General features: G+C 47.9%; 1 protein-coding gene and 1 pseudogene across 1 annotated transcript; both read left to right on the forward strand.

Annotated features, from left to right (window-relative positions):
- Positions 1-838: 838 nt before the first annotated feature.
- On the forward strand, positions 839-8672 carry LOC131400971 (melanoma-associated antigen B4-like; annotated as a pseudogene).
- A 3528-nt stretch (positions 8673-12200) lies between these two features.
- Positions 12201-16609, forward strand: LOC131400467 (melanoma-associated antigen B1-like). The gene is made up of 2 exons (XM_058535197.1): positions 12201-12229; positions 15312-16609. Exon 2 carries the CDS (start codon positions 15370-15372, stop codon positions 16399-16401), a length of 1032 nt encoding a protein of 343 aa, XP_058391180.1. The 5' UTR covers positions 12201-12229; positions 15312-15369; the 3' UTR covers positions 16402-16609.
- The last annotated feature ends 1070 nt before the right edge of the window (positions 16610-17679 follow it).

The raw sequence follows: 17679 nt of genomic DNA on the forward strand, positions 1-17679 counted from the left end.
TGGGTACTTCGGAGATTTACCTGTATTTTTCGCCACTTTTCAAATGTTGTTACTTCTCAGTGAAGTTTTATCCAGCATTATAATCTAAGTTTATGAATTATATTGGTCACACTGATTGTTTGTCAGGTTTAAGAGTAAGAGTTGTGCTGTTTTGTGACATGAATTGGGATAACTTCCATCTTATTTAGTAATCTGGTGCAAGCTAACCTGGCACTGGAATATGCATTTCCTCGAAAATGTGAAAAAAATTAGGCAGTAAAGTATATGCAATCAAGACAGAGAAAAAGCATAAGATGGTCAACATGTGGCTTCCTAATCCCTTTTACTGTGTTTTTATGAAATTATAAATAACAGTATGTGCCTGACTAATGTAAGAATATAGAATTAAATCATAATAAATGAAACCCCACGCTCACAGGTTCATTTATTCTGCAAACATTAATTGAGCATCTACTCTTAGAAGGCTCCGTGCTAGTACTGGGAGAGCTGAGAAAAAGAAGACCTAGCCATAAAATTATAGAGTCGAGAAGCAGCTGCCCTGTAAGGAAAATGCTGATATACACTCGAGGGCCAAAAGGACAAATGAAAAGACGGGATAGGAAAGGAGAGAGGTGGTCCTAGATGAGAGCAGTCAACTGTAAATTCCCTGAAGCAAGGGAGTGTTGGGCCTTGGGAAAATAAAAGGCCCTCGATGGGAGGCAATTCTGAGTTAGCGGCATGGTTGGCTAGATGAGGCTGTGATCATTGTGAGCAGGGGCCAGACCCTCAGATGGTGGACCCCATAGTTGAAAGACTAAGCCTGGAATGGGAAACCACCCTTAACAATTACTTTGAGATCATGGATAAACCAGAGAGGAGTCAACTGGTGCAGGGATGGAGCGAGTCCTGTGCTCTCGTCCTGGTGCAGGTGAACACAGTGTGCAAATTAGGTGTTTTGTTCACGTCGTCTCCAGGGAGTTTCTCAGAAATAAGGGTGATATGGGTTTCCCCTGCTCTCTGAAACAGCGTTCCTATGGAACCTTTCACAAGCTGAAATGATGTAAAGTGAAGAAACAATTACCATTGACGTATACGGGAAAAATTTTTGAGCGTTCCCAGACCCAGAAAATAACCTACCAAATCGTACCAAATTACACATAAAACCTAAAATAAGACCAACATACAGTAAAAGCAGGAATGATCAGATAAATACACAGCCTTGATGAAGTAGAAATACCGTGTGTACAGTGATGTTTCACTTACCAGCGTCGGGAAGACAGCAGGCACCCTGGAAGGCTGAGAGGTGGTGGAGGTGATGATGGTGTGTTAGGCTGAGTCGTTGGAGGTCGAGGTGGTGGGATGTACGGGAGACTGGGCTGTAGGAGACAGAGGAAGATGGTCACCTGTTAACATCTCATCGTCGTCTGAGTCCATCAGGGCAGGGAAGTCACTAAGGTCTACCCCTTCTTCTATGTCTGCCTGCCTCGAAGCTGAAGGTCGAGTTTCATCATACGAATACCACAGTATGCTTGACTGCTTAGGCTCTCTAGTGGCTTGCGGCAAAACAAATGCTGAATGCTGTTTGCACTTTTTACCGTTTCTTGTAAAAGCAAAAATCCTCTTTAGATCTCTTTCACTTAGTGAAAACAGGTACCAGTGTAGGTCGTTCCTAAAAGAGAAGTCGTGTCAAGTGAAGTTTTGGACTGTGGGGGAAACTTGTGCTTCCCTGAGGGGGCATGTCCAGAATCCACTGGACTGGCACTCTTTGCCCTGGGTTGGGGGAGCCAGGATTCACTCCATTAAAAAGTCCTTCAAATTATGAACGTAATTTGGCAAACTCTAGGCAAGGTCTAGATTTTTGTGCACGTTGAAATGAATGAAAGTAGGAGTGGTTTAGAAAGAAGGGCAGCTGAGAGGGAGGTAAGATTTTGGTCCTTGAAACATATTGTAGGATCTTTGTGCTGCATCCACCGAGGAAGTCCAACTCACACCGACGCTGAATGACAGACTCTAACGGGGAGATATTACTTCGAGTTCCTTGCTAAGCGGCATTTTGCCTGATAGGGTTTTCTTTGTCCTAGAGCACTGTATATTTTCTGATCTCCGGGACTAAACATTGAATCTCAGTGTAGTAGATTGAGACTCCAGGGGCAAATTAATCATAGTAAGAAGTGGCATTCTTGAAAGTCTCAATACAAGCCAGGCAACGTGCCAGGCATTTTACATGCATCATATACGTTGCACCAATCCCCAAGACAGAGCTTATGAAACCCATTTCACAGAGGAAAAGACTGAGGCTCACAGAGTTTGGTAATGTGCCCAATTTCACACGGCTGTTAAGTAACAGGGTTGGAACTAGACCCCTGGCCTGAATTAGCCCAAAGGCCTCGTTTTTCCGCTCCTCCCAGCCTGAGGCCAACTTTGTATTCCTTAATTCATCTTTCTTCTCACTACTCCAAAATGTATCTCAAGTGATAAAAAGAAGGGCCATGTGCCCAAAACACTGCATTGCAATGCATAACCAGAGCAATAAGCATAACAAAACAATTGAGAAGTGAATAAAGAAGAGAAAGATAACATTCCGTGACAATTTGATCACCTATATATCCAAAGTCAGATAACCTCAAAAGATCAGAGGCTCACAAAACCATTCTGGGCAGCCCCTTCCGCAGAGAAAGTTAAGTCTGTTGAAGCAGGAATTACACAACAAGCTAAGTCTGGCTAGTAAACAGAAGGAATAGGTCAACGTATTCTTTTTTCTCTGACAGCATATCTGTCCTGGGGTCTCTGCCTTGTGTTACAGCTTCTCTATCTCATATCTGAAGGGACCAAGTCCCTGAAGGGTTTGCAATAGGGAAACTGGTCAAGAGTTTGCAGGCATGTGGCCTTTCCCAGGAAGCCTTTAGTCGAGAAACAGGAGCCATGATGAAGATCCCCTTATAGGAGGCCTGGGGAGAGCAACACAGCAGGCAAAGTTGTCTGCCTGAGCGCCCCCTCACTTATTCTTCACGGTTCTTGGGGCTTGTGAGTCCTGCTGTAGGAGGATGACTTCAGGTCAGTAGAGCGAGCAGTCCCAGTCTCTGACATCTGTGCAGGTGAGGCCCCTGAATGAAGAGGTAAGGAAGCACACACCCAGAACTGGCCCATAGACTCCTGACCCTGCTATCAGCCCTAGGAGTCCCCAAACAGCCTTGGTGGGGTGTGACTGGACCTGATTCCCAGTTACGAGGTTAAGAAGGTGAAGACTTTGGTCTGGGGTTGACTGAATCAGGTCAGTAGAGGTAGGATTTCCAAGGTGTGCCACGAGGAAGCTGAGTAAACTGAAGGGTTCAGAGACCACCACACCCATAAAGTGGAGACCTCACAGAATCTTGCCTGTTGTCATGAGAGATGCAGGCATAAATGTCAGGCAGAGACAGCCTCACATCCTTCTCAGGGGCAACAGAGAAGTAAGGATCTTGGTCTGAGGGGAGAGGTCTCAGGACTGCAGAGGGAAGTAACTTAGGCCTTCACATGAGTCAGATTTAGGGTACTGAGTTGGAACGCTGAGTAGGATCACCATCACAGGGCCTCAAGCCGCCTGCCACAGCTGTCATTCACAGGAGACCATGGCAGGTGGGGCCAAATAAGGCTACCCTCACCTCTTCCTGTTGGATCTCAGGGAAGTGTGAGCCTTTCCCTGAGGAAACATCCTCAGGTCAAGAAAGAGGAGAGCCTCAGGCTCTGCCAGGGGGTAAATCAAGGAAACTGAGTGAGAAGTGAGGGGACCACTCACTCCTGAATAGAGAGGAAAGCAAAGAGTCTGGCCCTGCCCCTGCACTCAAGGCTTAACTCCCCAGGGCAGAGTGTGAGGCTGAGTCCTCCATCACGTTTTCTTAATTGACCCTATTTCTTTTTATTTTTTGCTGAGGAAGCTTCACCCTGAGCTAACATCTGCTACCAGTCTTCCTCTCTTTGTAAGTGAGCCGCCACCACAGCATGGCTACTGACAGACGAGTCGTGTAGTTCTGCGCCCAGGAACAGACCCCGAGCTGCTGAAGCAGAGCTTGCCACATTTAACCACTAGGCCACTGGGGCTGGCCCTTAATTGACTTTAATTTTTACAGAAGTTTTACGTTCACAGAAAAATTGAGCATAAAGTACAGAGAGCTCCCATATATCCTCTTCCCCAACACAGGCACAGCCTCCTCTACTATCAACATTCCACACCAGAGTGGTACATTTTCTACAATCTAATGAACCTACATTGACGCATCATCAGCAAGCAAAGTCCATAGTCACATTAAGCTTCATTCCTGGTGTTGTACATTTTGTGCGACTTGGCAAATGTGTGATGACTTTGATCTACCATTATGGTATCATTCCACTACAAATCCACCCTGCTCTGCCAACCACTCCTCCCTCTCCCCGAGCCCCTTTCAACCACTGATCTTTTTACTTCTTCTATAGTTTTGCCTTTTCCTGAATGTCATAGAGTTGGAATCATGCAGTATGTAGCCTTTTCAGATTGGCTTGTTTCACTTAGGAATATACATCTAAGGTTCCTCCATGTCTTTTCATGGCTAGATAGCTCATTTCCTTTTAGCACTGTATAATATTCCATTGTCAAGAGGTACCATGGTTTATTTATCCATTTGCCTGCTGAAGGACTGTTTCATTGCTTTCACGTTTTGGCAACTAGGACTAAAGCTGCTATAACCCTCCACGCAGGGTTTTCTGAGTATATAAGTTTTCAGTTCACTTGGGTAAATACCAAGGAACAGGATTGCTGGATCATATAGTAAGATAATGTTTAGTTGGGAGTTTTTTAAACCACTTTATTGAGGTATGATTGACAGACAAAAAGCTGTACATAGTTAACGTACAAATTGATGAGTTTGTAGATAAGTATGCACCCATGAAATTATCACCACAATTTAAGCCATAAACATACCCATCGCCTCCAAGTTCCTCCCACCCATTTTTGCTGAGGGAGACTCGCCCTTAGCTAACATCTGTTGCCAATCTGCCTCTATTGGGTATGTGAGCCACCATCACAGCATGGCCACTGATTGACGAATGGTGTAGGTCCACGCCCGAGAACCAAACCCAGGCTGCCGAAGCGGAGCATGCCAAACTTAACCACTAGGCCATGGGGCTTGACCTGCTCCCAACCTTCTTATTTATTTATTTGTGATAAGAACATTTAGCATAATATCTATCCTTTTAGCAAATTTTAAGTATACAGTACAGTATTGTTAACTATAGGCCCTATGCTGTACAGTCGATCTCAGGGACTTCTTTACCTTCTATAAAGCTTCCTCCTTTTTAAGGCTGAATGATATTCTTGTTGTATGCCTATTCCACATTTTCTTTATCCATTTGTCCATCAGCGGACATTTAGGCTGCTTCCATGTCTTGGCTACTGTGACTAATACTGCAGTGAACAAGGAAATGCAGGTAGTGCTTCAAAATCCTGATTACTGTTCCTTTGGCTCTATACTCAAAAGTGGGATTGCCTATTCATGTGGTAGTTCTACTTTTAATTTTTTGAAGAACCTCCACACTGTTGTCCATAGTGACTGTACCAACTTACATTCCCACCAACAGTATAGAATCTGTTTAGTTTAGTAAGAATCTCCCAAACCGTCTTCCAAAGCGTCTGTACCATTTTGCATCCCCACCAGTAATGAGTGAGAGTTCCTGTTGCTCCATGTCCTCACCAGCATTGGGTGCTGTCCATGCTTTGGATTTTCGCCATTTTAAAATGGACGCGGTGGTGTCTGGTTATTTTGTTTTGCAATTCTCTAATGACGTATGATGCTGAGCATCTTTTCATATGCTTACTGGTCATTTGTATGTCTTCTTTGGTGAGATATCTGTTCTTATCCTTTGCCCATTTTTGATTACGCTGTTGGTTTTCTTCTTGTTGAGTCTGAAGAGTTCTTTGTAGATTTTGGATAACAGCTTTCATCAGATATGTCTTTTGCAAATATGTTCTCCCAGCCTTAGGCACACCTTCCTGTTCTCTTTTTTAAAATTTATTTCATATAATTTTTCATTTTACTTTATTTTATTTCGTTAACTTTCTAACGAGGTCACATTGGTTTATATCATTATATGAATTGGATGTGTACATCATTATATTTCAACTTCTGTATAGACGGCATCGTGTTCACCACCAAAAGTCTACTTTCTGTCCGTCACCATACATATGTGCCCCTTTGCCCCTTTTGACCTCCCCCCACCCCCTTCCCCTCTGGTAACTGCCAATCTGTTCTCTATATCTTTGTGTTTGTTTGTTGTTTCTCTGTTTTTTTTTTTTTATCTTCTACATGTGAGTGAAATCATACGATATTTGTCTTTCTCCATCTGACTGATTTCACTTAGCATAATATCCTCAAAGTCCAGCCCTGTGGTCACAAATGGAAACATTTCATCTTTTTTATGGCTGAGTAGTATTCCATTGTCTGTGTATATACACACACACATATATATATATACACATATGCATATATTTATATCGCATCTTCTTTATCTATTCATCTGTCAATGCACACTTAGGTTGTTTCCAAGTCTTGGCTATTCTAAATAATGCTGCAATGAACATAAGGCTGCATATATTTTTTCACATTAGTGTATTCATGTTCTTTGCATAAATATGCAGAAGTAAAATAGCTTGATGGTGTATTTCACAGAGCAGATATCTTTGTTTTAGCTTTTTTTTTTCTTTTTGGTGGGGACAGATTCGCCCTAAGCTAACATCTATTGCCATTCTTCCCCTGTTATTTTTTCCCCACCAAAGCCCCAGTGCAGTGTTGTATATCCTAGTTGTAAGTACTTCTAGTTCTTTTCTGTGAGCTGCCAAGGCAGCATGACAACTGACAGATGGATGGTGTGGTTCGATGACTGGGAAATGTACCCGGGCCGCTGAAGCAGTGAGTGTGCCAAACTTTAAGCACTAGGCCATCAGGGCTGGATCCAGAAGTTTTAATTTTAACAAAGTCCAGATTATCGATGATTCCTTTCATGGAGCCCCATCACCTTTTATATCAGGTCTAGAGGAGGTGAGATCCTTGGTCTGAAGGTTCAGTCACCAGTCAGGAGAAGGGAAGGTCCACGACCCTGCATGCTGTCCAAATGAGGACTCTGAATGAGAACTGAGGACCTAACAAGCTCAAGACAGAGAGCTCCCCACAGAGCTGTAAGCAGTGGCTGCCCCCTGTAAGCGTGGTGGCCAAGGTGCCCCTCTCACTTTCTTCTCATGGGTCCCAGGGAGCTTGGAGGTGTCAATTTCAGTGTAGCAGAGGGTCTAGGTTTGAGGTCTTGCCAAGAGTTGTCATGATAATCTTGAAGGTAAACATAGAGACTCCTGGGCACTCCAGAACACAAGTGGCCCCACTGCTAGCCATGCTGTCACCCTACTCAGTGAAAGACAGGGCTGGCAGGCTGCAGCCGAAGGCTCACTCTGTCTCCACTAGGTTCTCAGAGACAGAATGACCAGGAGAACAAGAGCCTGTGGGTTCCTAGAGAGTATCCTCAAGAAAACCTGCAGAAGTGGCCTTGGTTAAAGCCAAGGTGGAATCTCCCTGCTTAAGGTGCTCTCACCATCTCATTCTCCTTCCTTCAGGTGCTGGCATCACCTGCTCTCCTGCCTGCTGCACCTGATCACACAATCATCATTCCTTGACGTCAGAAGTGTCAGCTCCATGACTGTGAGAAATGCCACCAGGCCAGGGGCAAGACCCAGGAACTCAAGGGTGCTCAGGCCACTGCAGCACAGAAGAGTCTCCTTTCTCCTCCTCTCTTGTTTTGGAGATGCTCCCTTGGACTCCCTTATAGCTGGCATGTCTAGAAGCCTCAGAGATCCCCATCCACCGTCACTACTTCTGCAGCTATTTCATGCACGAGGCGTGAAAAAGCTGTCAAGAGCTCACATGAGAAAGCGCAGCTTGCTCTAAAGCCCCAACCTCCACTGAGGGCTCGCTGAAAGATCTTCTAACCAGGAAGGCAGGGATGTTGGTGCAGTTCCTGCTGTATAAGTATAAAATGAAGGAGCCCATCACACAGGCAGCACTGCTGAAGGCTGTCAACAAAATTACAGGAAGCACTTCCCTGAGATCTTCAGGAGAGCCTCTGAGCACATGGAGCTGGTCTTTGGCCTAGAATTGAAGGAAGTCAAGCCCAGTACTCGTTCCTATAGCCTTGTCAGCAAGCTAGTCCTCACCAGTGATGGGAGTCTGAACAGTGGCAGGACACTTCCTAAGAATGGCCTTCTGATGCCTCTCCTGTGTGTCATCTTCTTGAATGGCAGCCGTGCCTCCGAGAGGAGATCTGAAAATTCCTGAATCTTTTGCACATCTATGGTAGAAGTAGGCACTTCATCTTCGGGGAGCCCAGGAAGGTCATCACCCAGGAATAGCTCCAGCAAAAGTACTTAGAGTATCAGCAGGTGACCAACAGTGATCCTCCACGCTGTGAATTCCTGTGGCGCCCAAGACTCCACACTGAAACCAGCAAAAGAAAGTTCTGGAGTTTTTGCCAAGGTCAATGGTACCATCCCCAGTGCCTTCTCATCCCATTATGAAGAGGCTTTGAGAGATGGGGAGGAGAGAGCCGAGCCAGAGCTGCAGCCAGGGCTGCCGCTACTGCCAAGGCCAGTGGACGAACCAGGGCCACATCCAACTGCTACTGTCACCCCAAGTGAGGTCTGAGGCAAAGTCTTCACCTTGTGGTTAAAGAAAGCGCTCAATCTTCCTACTAGTGGAGGGCCAAGGTGAGGCTTGTGGGAACACAGTGTATAACATATTTGCATTCCTGTACAACACGTGTAAGTTGGAGATTTGCTTTCTTTTCCCTATTGTTAAGTGTTGTTCCTTTCAATTAAAGATTTTTTTACCTTCAGACTCCAAGTTTATGAACGACATGGATCATACTGATGAACATACATACAACTTGATAAACTCCAATAAATGATTGGAGTTGATTGGGGTTGAAAACTAAGCCTTTTGGTATTATGTAAAACTAATTGAAACTCCTTGAATTGCTTCTTTGTCATTCAGAACTAGATGACGAGACATTTGAATATGGATATTTGTGAAAAAGGAAATTACCCCACAGTAAAGTCTGTGTGATCATGAGATAGACAAAAAAGTGTAAAAAGTAGTCAATTCTTGGTTTGTTTTATTCCTTTTAGTCTTTCAGTGTGAAACTGAAGTCTATGTACCTGGATTGGCCTAGTTTATTCAAGAATGTAGGAGACGTTAAATCATAACAAATTTGCCTTCTTGCACACTTGCTCTTTAATTGTGCAAATATTAATTTAGCATCTGCTCTTTAGAAGGCTCCTGGCTAGTACTGGGGATGGTATGAATAATAGACCCAACCCCTGCCTATAGAAATGTGGAGTCTAAGAGTAGCTCTCATATAAAGCAGGGGGTGAGTTACTCCCTAAGATCTAAAGGAGCAGTCAAAACAAGGGGTGAGAAGTGGGGAGGGGGCTCCAGATGAGGAGTCTGGTGTAAACGCCCTGAGGCAAGGCAGTTGGAGAGTGGGAAACAGAAAGTCCAGCGGTGGGAGGTAATTTTAAGTTAGGCACTATGGTGGGCCGGATGAGGCTGTGAAAACAGTGAACAGGAGCCAGACCCTCGCACGGTGGGTCTCAGAGTTGAAAGACTTAAGCCTGGAATGGTAAACTGTTCTTAAGAGTTACCACGGGATTGTGAGAAAATCAAGGAGAATCTCCACATGGGGCAGGGATGGAACATGTCTTGCGCTCCTGTCCCAGTGCAAGGGAACACAGAGCACAAACCAGGTGTTTTATGCACATTATCTCCAGGAAGTTTCCGAGAAACAAGGGTGATACTCTTTTCACGTTGGAAACTCAGAAGCCACTGGGCTGGCACTCTTTGCTGTGGGTCGGGGAGTCAGAGCCCATTCAAATAAAGGGCATTCAAATTCAGATATTTTGCTTGTAATTTTGCAAACTCTATGGGAGGTGTAGATTTTCGGAGATGACGAAATTAATGAAGATAGAGGTGGTTTGAATGAAAAGACACCCAGGAGGGAAGAGTTAGTCTTTGAACCAAATTCTAGAAGATTTGAGTTGCATTCACCCGGAAGAAACACCTCACATTCATAAACTGATTTAATGGGGGAAAATTTACTTAGAGTTTCTTTGTAAGCAGCATTTTGGATTGATTTGGTGTTCCATATGCCACATTCTGTCTGACAGCTCCTGGATTAAAAAAAATAATTCCATCGGGGTGGGTGTTATCCGCTGGGGTCGAAATAGTCATAATCATAGTAATAACAGGCATCGTGTAAAGTCTCAATGCATTCCAGGCACTGTGCCACATGCTTTACATGCATTCACCACATTGCACCACCCCTACCAGACAGGCCTTATCAAACCCACTTCACAGATGCACGGCCTGAGGCTCATAGAGTTTAGTAATATACCTGAGTTCACACAGCTAAAAAGTGACAGGACTGGGACTACACCCCTACTCTGAGTTGTCTGCAGCTCACACTGTTCCAATCCTCCCAGCCTGAGGCTAACCAGGCGTCAGTTAATTCACTTTCTTCTACTACTGCAAAATGTATCCTGAGTGATAAAAAGAAGGACTCTGCGACCAGAACACTAGATTGGAATACATAACCAGAGCAATAACAATACCCAAAGTAAATCGGAGATATGAATAAAGGAGAGAAAGAGATAATGCTCTGTGACAATATGGTCATCTACATATGTAAAATCAGATACCCTCAAAAGATCAGGGCCTCAGAAAATCATCTGGATCTATCCTTCTAGGTAGCAAGTAAATCTTTTAGAACTACCCTAAGTCTGGCTCGTGAAGAGAAGGAATATATCAGCTTTTTTCCCTCTGACAACACAACACCTGTCCTGGGCTCCCTGATTTGTGCTGCAGTTTCCTAACCTAACATCACACTTGGCACATGCACGGAACCATTTCCTGCAAGATTTGCAATAGGGAAACTGGTCAAGTGTTCGCAGGGATGTGTCCTTTCCCAGGAAGCCTTTCACGAGGAGACTAGAGCTGAGATGAGGACCCCCATGAATAAGGACTGAGGAGACAACCACCCACCAGTATAGGAGTCACCCCAAGACCTAAGGAGGGTGACCTCAGTTCAGTAGAAGGAGTCGTCCCAGGCTCTGATAGGCGTGGTGAGGGCCAAGAATCAGGAAGAATGGAAAGATCCAGCCGAAAAAGTGAGGTCCTGTAGAGTTGCATCTCTGCTGTCTGTTCTCGGAGGCCCTCAAGGACCGTGATCGAATGAGGATCACCCTGATTTCCAGCTTAGAATTCTCAGGAAAGCAGGACCATGATGTAAGACAAGCAGCTTCAGGAAAGCAGAAGGTGGACTGACAGGATTGATGGATTACCATCTGTCAAGGTGAGCACCCAATTATGGACCAAGGGTAGCACCCATAGCATAAAAGGAGGCCCCACGAAGTCTCCTTTGCTGTCAACCCCAGGAAGCCCTGGGCGCAGATGTCAGGCTGATTTCAGCCTGGAAAGTCTCAAGGAGGTGAGGGCCTCTGGCTAATGGGGGCAGCCTCAGTTTTGCAGAGGGAGGGACCTGGGGCCTGACGAGAATCCATGTGAACACCCTGAGTGCTATGAGGGGACGTCCGAAAGCAGACAGACCAAATAGAGTCCCATAGTGTTCTGAGCCCTGGGAGACCCAGAAGAGCTGCCCCTGAGGAGTCCCTTCGTGCCACCTGTGTGGTCTCAGGGAGAAAAGGGGCTTGTCCAATAGGATAGCGCCCCAGTGCTGCAGAGGGAGGAGTCTCGGCTGAAACCAGAGTCAAGGTGAAGACCCTCAGTGCTGATGAGAGAACCTCTCCCCAAAGAGCCATGCTCGCAGAGTCCCGCCCCTCTGCTCAGGCCTGGGAGGCGCCAGGCAGATGGCAGGCGCAGTCAGACTTCCCACTAGGGACTGAGGAAGCCGAGGGCTTTGTTTGGGGTCGGGACTCGGGCCAGTAGAGGGAGGAGTCCCGGGCTCTGATAGGTTCCGAGCTGGGCACCCTGAGTGAGGGGCTCGGGACCACCGACAGCTAAACGACGGGGTACCACAGAGCCCTGCCCCCAGCCGTCGGCCCTCGGAGACCCCCTGGGCAGCCGCTGCCGGATACAGCTCACCCCGACTTCCTTCGACTTCCTTCCTTTCCCTTCCTTTTCGCCCGGAGGACCTCACCGGGGGGCGCTGCAGTGTGCTGGCCTGACGGTGGACTCCCGGAACTGAGGTGAGGACCTGAATGTGGACTGGAGGGACCCCTCCCCGTCTGTCCCGTAGCAAAGGTGGCCCCACAAAGTACCGTCCCGCGATCGGCAGTGTGAGGCCCTGGCCGGAGCCATAAGGGCGAGGAGTCCCCTCCATGTTGCCACGTGGAGGGCCTCGGGAAGGGGAGGCCTTTTTTGTCTAAAGAGGGCAGCCGCTGGAGCGAGCCCTGATGGCCTGGTGGGTCCAGGTTGGCGCTGCGCTGCGGCTCAGGCGCGATGCCACACCGCTCGTCCCTCAGCAGCCGTGCTGTGGCGGCTGCTCGCATGGAACTGAAGGGCTCGCAACTGGACACGGCTAGGGACTGGGGCTCTGCTGGGGAGACGGAAGGGCGAAGATTGGCGACAGAGGTTGGCGAACGCCGAGTCTTCCCCTCCAGAAAGAAAAAAAAACAGAGGGCAGCCTCTGTAGGCAAACGGAGGAGTCCGGCCCTCGCAGGTGATGAGATGGGATCCTCAGAGCTAATGAGGGTCCCTCCTTCCAACAGAGGTGACGTCACAGAGCCCCGCTCCTGCTATCAGTCCTGGAATGCCCCGGAGGAACGCAGGCTAAGATAACCCCTCATTTTTGCCTGGGGTGGGGGTCTCAGCTAGAGAAAGGCCTTTATCTGAAGGGGGAAGCCCCATTAGGCAGAGGAAGGAGTTTGGGCCCTAAACGCAGTAAAGGTAGGACTGTCAGAGCTAATCAGCAGACCTCCCCTCAAGATAGGGAGCTGAAGGGCCAGCCTGGTGGCTACCGGTTAAGTTGGCCCGCTCCACTCCGGCGGCCCCGGGGTTCACCGCCTGGATCCCAGGCGCAGACCTCCACCACTCACCAAGCCATGCTGTGAGCCACATACGAGATAGAGGATGATGGGCACAGATGTTAGCTCAGGGCCCGTCTTCCTCACCGAAAACAAAAAAATAGGGAGCTGCACAGAACAGTACGTCTGCTCTCAGATCTGGGAGATGCTTGTGCCCAGACATGGAAGCCAGATGTGGAGCAGCCTATCTTCTCTTCTAGCTGATGAGGGAGGGGAGGGCTTTGGTCTGAAGCTTATAGACTCAGGTCAGTCGATGGAGGAATTCCAAATCCTATCCGGAGTCAAGGTCAAACTCCTGAATGAGGATTGAGGGAAGAAAAACGTGAACCCAATAGAGCCCTGGCCCTACTAGCAGACCTGGGAGACTCAGGCATGGTGACATGATGAGTCTTACTTCTTCCCAGAGCACCGCAGGGAGGTGAGGAACCTCGTTGATGAGGGTAGCCTCAGTCAGGAGACAGAGGATTTCCAGGTAGTGCCAGGAGCCAAGGAGAGGACCCTTAGAACTGAGGGGACCACCTACCCCACAACAGTGAGGGCAACACAGAACCCCTTGTTGATTGTAAGCCTTGGAAATCCACACACAGTTGTGGCTAGATGAGGAAAATCTCACTTCTTTCTAGTGGGTCTCAGGGAGTGAGGGGCCCTAGTATGGGAGGACAAGCCTCAAGTCAAGAGACAGGATTTCTAGGTCCTGCCAGAAGTCGAGGTGAGGACACTGAGGGATGAGTGAGATGAGCACCCACCCAAAGCAGTGGCGGCCTACAAAGTCCCACCGCTCTCCACCCTGGGGAACCCCAAGTAGAGGTGGCCGGATGTGTTACCCCTCACTTCCAGCCCAGGGGACTCAGGGAGATGTGGGCCTTGATCTGAAGCTGGAAGACTCAGGTGGGCTGAGGGAGGAGCCTAGATCCTGTCTGAGAGAGAACTGAAGAGGCCAATGACGCCAGAACAGTGGTGTCCCCGAGAGTCCAGCCCCTGCCACCAATCTGGGGAGCCCATGGACAGGGATGACCGGAAGTGGCATCACCCTTCTTTCATCTTGGGGTTTTCGGGAAGGTAAGAATCTTAATGTGATGCGAGGGAGCTCGGGTCAGCAGAGGGAGGATTTCCATGTTTTGCCAGGACTCAGAGGGAGGATTCTGAGCACTGTGGGGAACTCCACCCCACACCAGCAGGGACCCCACAGGGTTCGTCTCCATGGTCAGTCCTAGGAGTCCCCAGCCACTGGTGTCAGGCAGCAGTGCCCATCAGTTCCCACTCAGAGGGTACAGGGAAGAGAGAGTCTTAGTCTGGGGGAGGAATCTTAGGCCCTCCTATGTGTAAAAACTGGGGACCTTGGTGAGGACCACACATCATAGGGCCTCAACCTGCCTGCTACAGCTTTCAGCCTCTGGAGACCACGGGCAGTTTGGCCAGATAGAGCCATCCTCACTTCTACTACTGGGTCTCAGTGAGTTGTGGGCCTTGCTGTGAGGAGAAGTCCTCAGGTCAAGAGAGAGGGGCGTGCCCAGATCCTCCCAGAAGTCAAAGTGGGGACTGTGACTGATGACTGAAGATACCACCCCACCTCTGCCAAATGAAAGGAGCAACAAAGATTCTTTCCCAGTCCCTACACTCAGAACTTGAAGGCTCAGCGCAAGGTTGTCAGGCTGAGACTCCACATTTCTTTGTTTCAGGTCCAATGGAGGTCCTTCATATGAAGGTGCATCACCAGTCAGCAAAAGGGAGGGTCCCAGACTCTGTGTAGACAAGATAAAGACTCTGAGTGAGGACTGAGGACAAATGAGTCTAGGACAGAGAGGTCCCCCAGAAGTGTCAGCACTGTACACCCCAGCAGGGCTGGTTGGCTGAGGCAACTCCTCATTTCCTTCTCGTGGGTCCCAGGGAGCTTTGAGGTGTCAACTTTAGAGCAGCAGAGGAAAGAGATGCCAGGCCCTACCAAGAGTTGACGTGATAGGCCTCTTTGTGAACTCAGGGGACCCTTGTTCCCAGATGAAGAGGGCTCACGTTACCAGCCCCCGTTTTGAACCCAGGCAGCCACAGACAAGGCTGGCAGGCTGTTGCCTGAATCCTGCTCACTCAAACTTCCTCCGCTGGGTTCTCAGGACAGGCTCAGCAAGAGCCAGAGCCCTGTGGCATCCGAGAGCGGTGATCTCAAGGAAACCTGCAGAGGTGGCTCCTTCAAAGCCAAGGTGGAATCTCCCTCCTGATGGTCTCACAGCTTGTCATCTCCCTCCTCCAGGTTCCCGCATCACCTGCTGTCCTGCCTACACTTCTGCCTGCTGTCCCTGAGCACAGTCATGCCTCGAGGTCAGAATAGTAAGCTCCGTGCACGTGAGAAACGTCGTCAGGCGCGGGATGAGACCCAGGGTCCTAGGGGTGCTCTGGCCACTGCAGCAGAGGTCAGAGAGTCCCCCACCTCCCCTGTGTCTGGGGGTACCCCCCCGAGCTCCCCTGCTGCTGGCTGTCCCCAGAAGCCTCAGGGAGCCCCAGCCGCTAGGTCTCGTGCTGCAGGTGTTTCACACCCAAGATCTCATGTGGGTGCCAAGAGTCAAGTTGAGGAAAGTGAAAATTCCTCCCAGGCCTCAACCTCCACTCAGAGCCCTCACGATGATCTTCTAACCAGGAAGGTGGGGCTGTTGATGGAATTCCTGCTGGACAAGTATCAAATGAAGGAGCCCATTAAGAGGGTAGACATGCTGAGGCTTGTCCACAAGAGGTACAGGGAGCACTTCCCTGAGATCCTCAGGAGAGTCTCTGAACGCATAGAGCTGGTCTTTGGCCTTTACTTGAAGGAAGTCAGGCCCATTGGCCTCTGCTATACCCTCGTCGGCAAGCTAGACCTCCGCGAAGATGGAAGTCTGAGCGACGACTGGGGATTTCCTAAGAGTGGGCTTCTGATGCCTCTCCTGGGTGTCATCTTCTTGAGTGGCAACCGCGCCCCTGAGGAGGAGATCTGGGAATTCCTGAATATGTTGGGCGTCTATGATGGAAGAAGGCACTTTATCTTCGGGGAGCCCAGGAAGGTCATCACCCAAGATTTGGTGCAGGAAAAGTACCTGGAGTATCGTCAAGTGCCCAACAGTGCTCCTCCACGCTATGAGTTCCGGTGGGGCCCCAGAGCCCATGCTGAAACCAGCAAGATGAAAGTCCTAGAGTTTGTGGCCAAAGTCTATGGTACGGTTCCCAGTGCCTTTCCATCCTATTATGAAGAGGCTTTGAGAGATGGGGCAGAGAGAGCCCGAGCCAGGCCCGCAGCCAGGGCTGCCACTACTGCCAAGGCCAGTGCACGTTCCAGGGCCACATCCAGCCGATACTCTCACCCCAAGTGAGGTCTCAGGCAGATTCTTCACTTTGTGGTTGACCAGTGTTCCTGATATGCATTAATGACTTCTCGACTTTTTTTTTTTTATCGTTGTTCAAGTGGTGTTCAACAGAAAGTTTATTTCCATTCAGGACGTAAGTTTATGAATGACACGGATCACACATTTATTGCTGTTTGTCAGGTTTAGGAGTAAAAGTTCTGTTTTTTGAAATACAAATTGGAAACCCTTAAATCACTTTTGTGATCCAGAACAAGATAGCGTGGCTTTAAGACCGGAATATCCTTGGAAATGTGAAAGAACGCCACACTAAAATAGTTGGGATCAGAAGATAGAGAGAGGGAAAGACAGAAAGTAAAAGGTGGTCAATTCTTGGTTTGCCTGACTCCATTTAGTCTTTGTTTTTGTAAATTTAAAAGACATATACCTGGATTTGCTTATGTGTTTTCAAGAATGTTCGAGCATATAAATCATAGTAAATCAGACCTCTTTGTTCATGGCTCTTATTTTATGCAAACATTAATTGAGCATCTGCTCTTTGGAAGTCTTCATGCTTGTACTGCGGATGTTGGGTCAAAGAAGACCTAGCCCCCGCCCATGCGATTATAGATTCTAGGAGAAGCTATCCTTATGGAAGAGGGTGAGATGCTCTCCAATTCGTAAAGAATAAGTGAAAAGGGTGAAGAGAGGGCAAAGAAAACACATTACTTAGTTTTCATTGCTAAGCAGAATTTTGGTTGATTGGGAGCGTTTTGTTTTCTTTTGTTTGCTGGAACGCTGCATAGTCTCTGATATCCAGTAAATTAAAAAAAAATAAATCGCTGGTAACGTCTGAGGTCAAGCTAATCAGACCAATTAAGTGCCACTTCCTAATGTCTCGGCATGAGACAGATGCTTTCCATACATTACGTATACGCCACCAGTCCTACAAGACAGGGCTCATCAAACTCGCTTCACAGCGGAGAGCCTGAGACTGGGAGAGTTAGAGTTTCGTAGTGTGCTAAAATTCATAGGACTAGTAAATGACAAGGCTGGGACTAGACTTCTGGTCTAAATTACTGTAGAGCCCACACTGTTTTACTCCTCCATCCCTGAGACACAGCCTGCATCTCTTATTTCAATTTTCCTCGCACTATTTCAAAATCTGTCCTAGGTGATAAAAAGAAGGGCCTTCTCCAAACAACTACTGGATTGGAATACATAGCCGGAGCACTAAGGATACCAAAATGATTGACGGGTATAGATAAATAAAGGAAAGAGACAATCCTTGGTGACAGTATGATCATC

Source organism: Diceros bicornis, chromosome X (assembly GCF_020826845.1).
Source record: "Diceros bicornis minor isolate mBicDic1 chromosome X, mDicBic1.mat.cur, whole genome shotgun sequence".
NCBI lineage: Eukaryota > Metazoa > Chordata > Mammalia > Perissodactyla > Rhinocerotidae > Diceros > Diceros bicornis.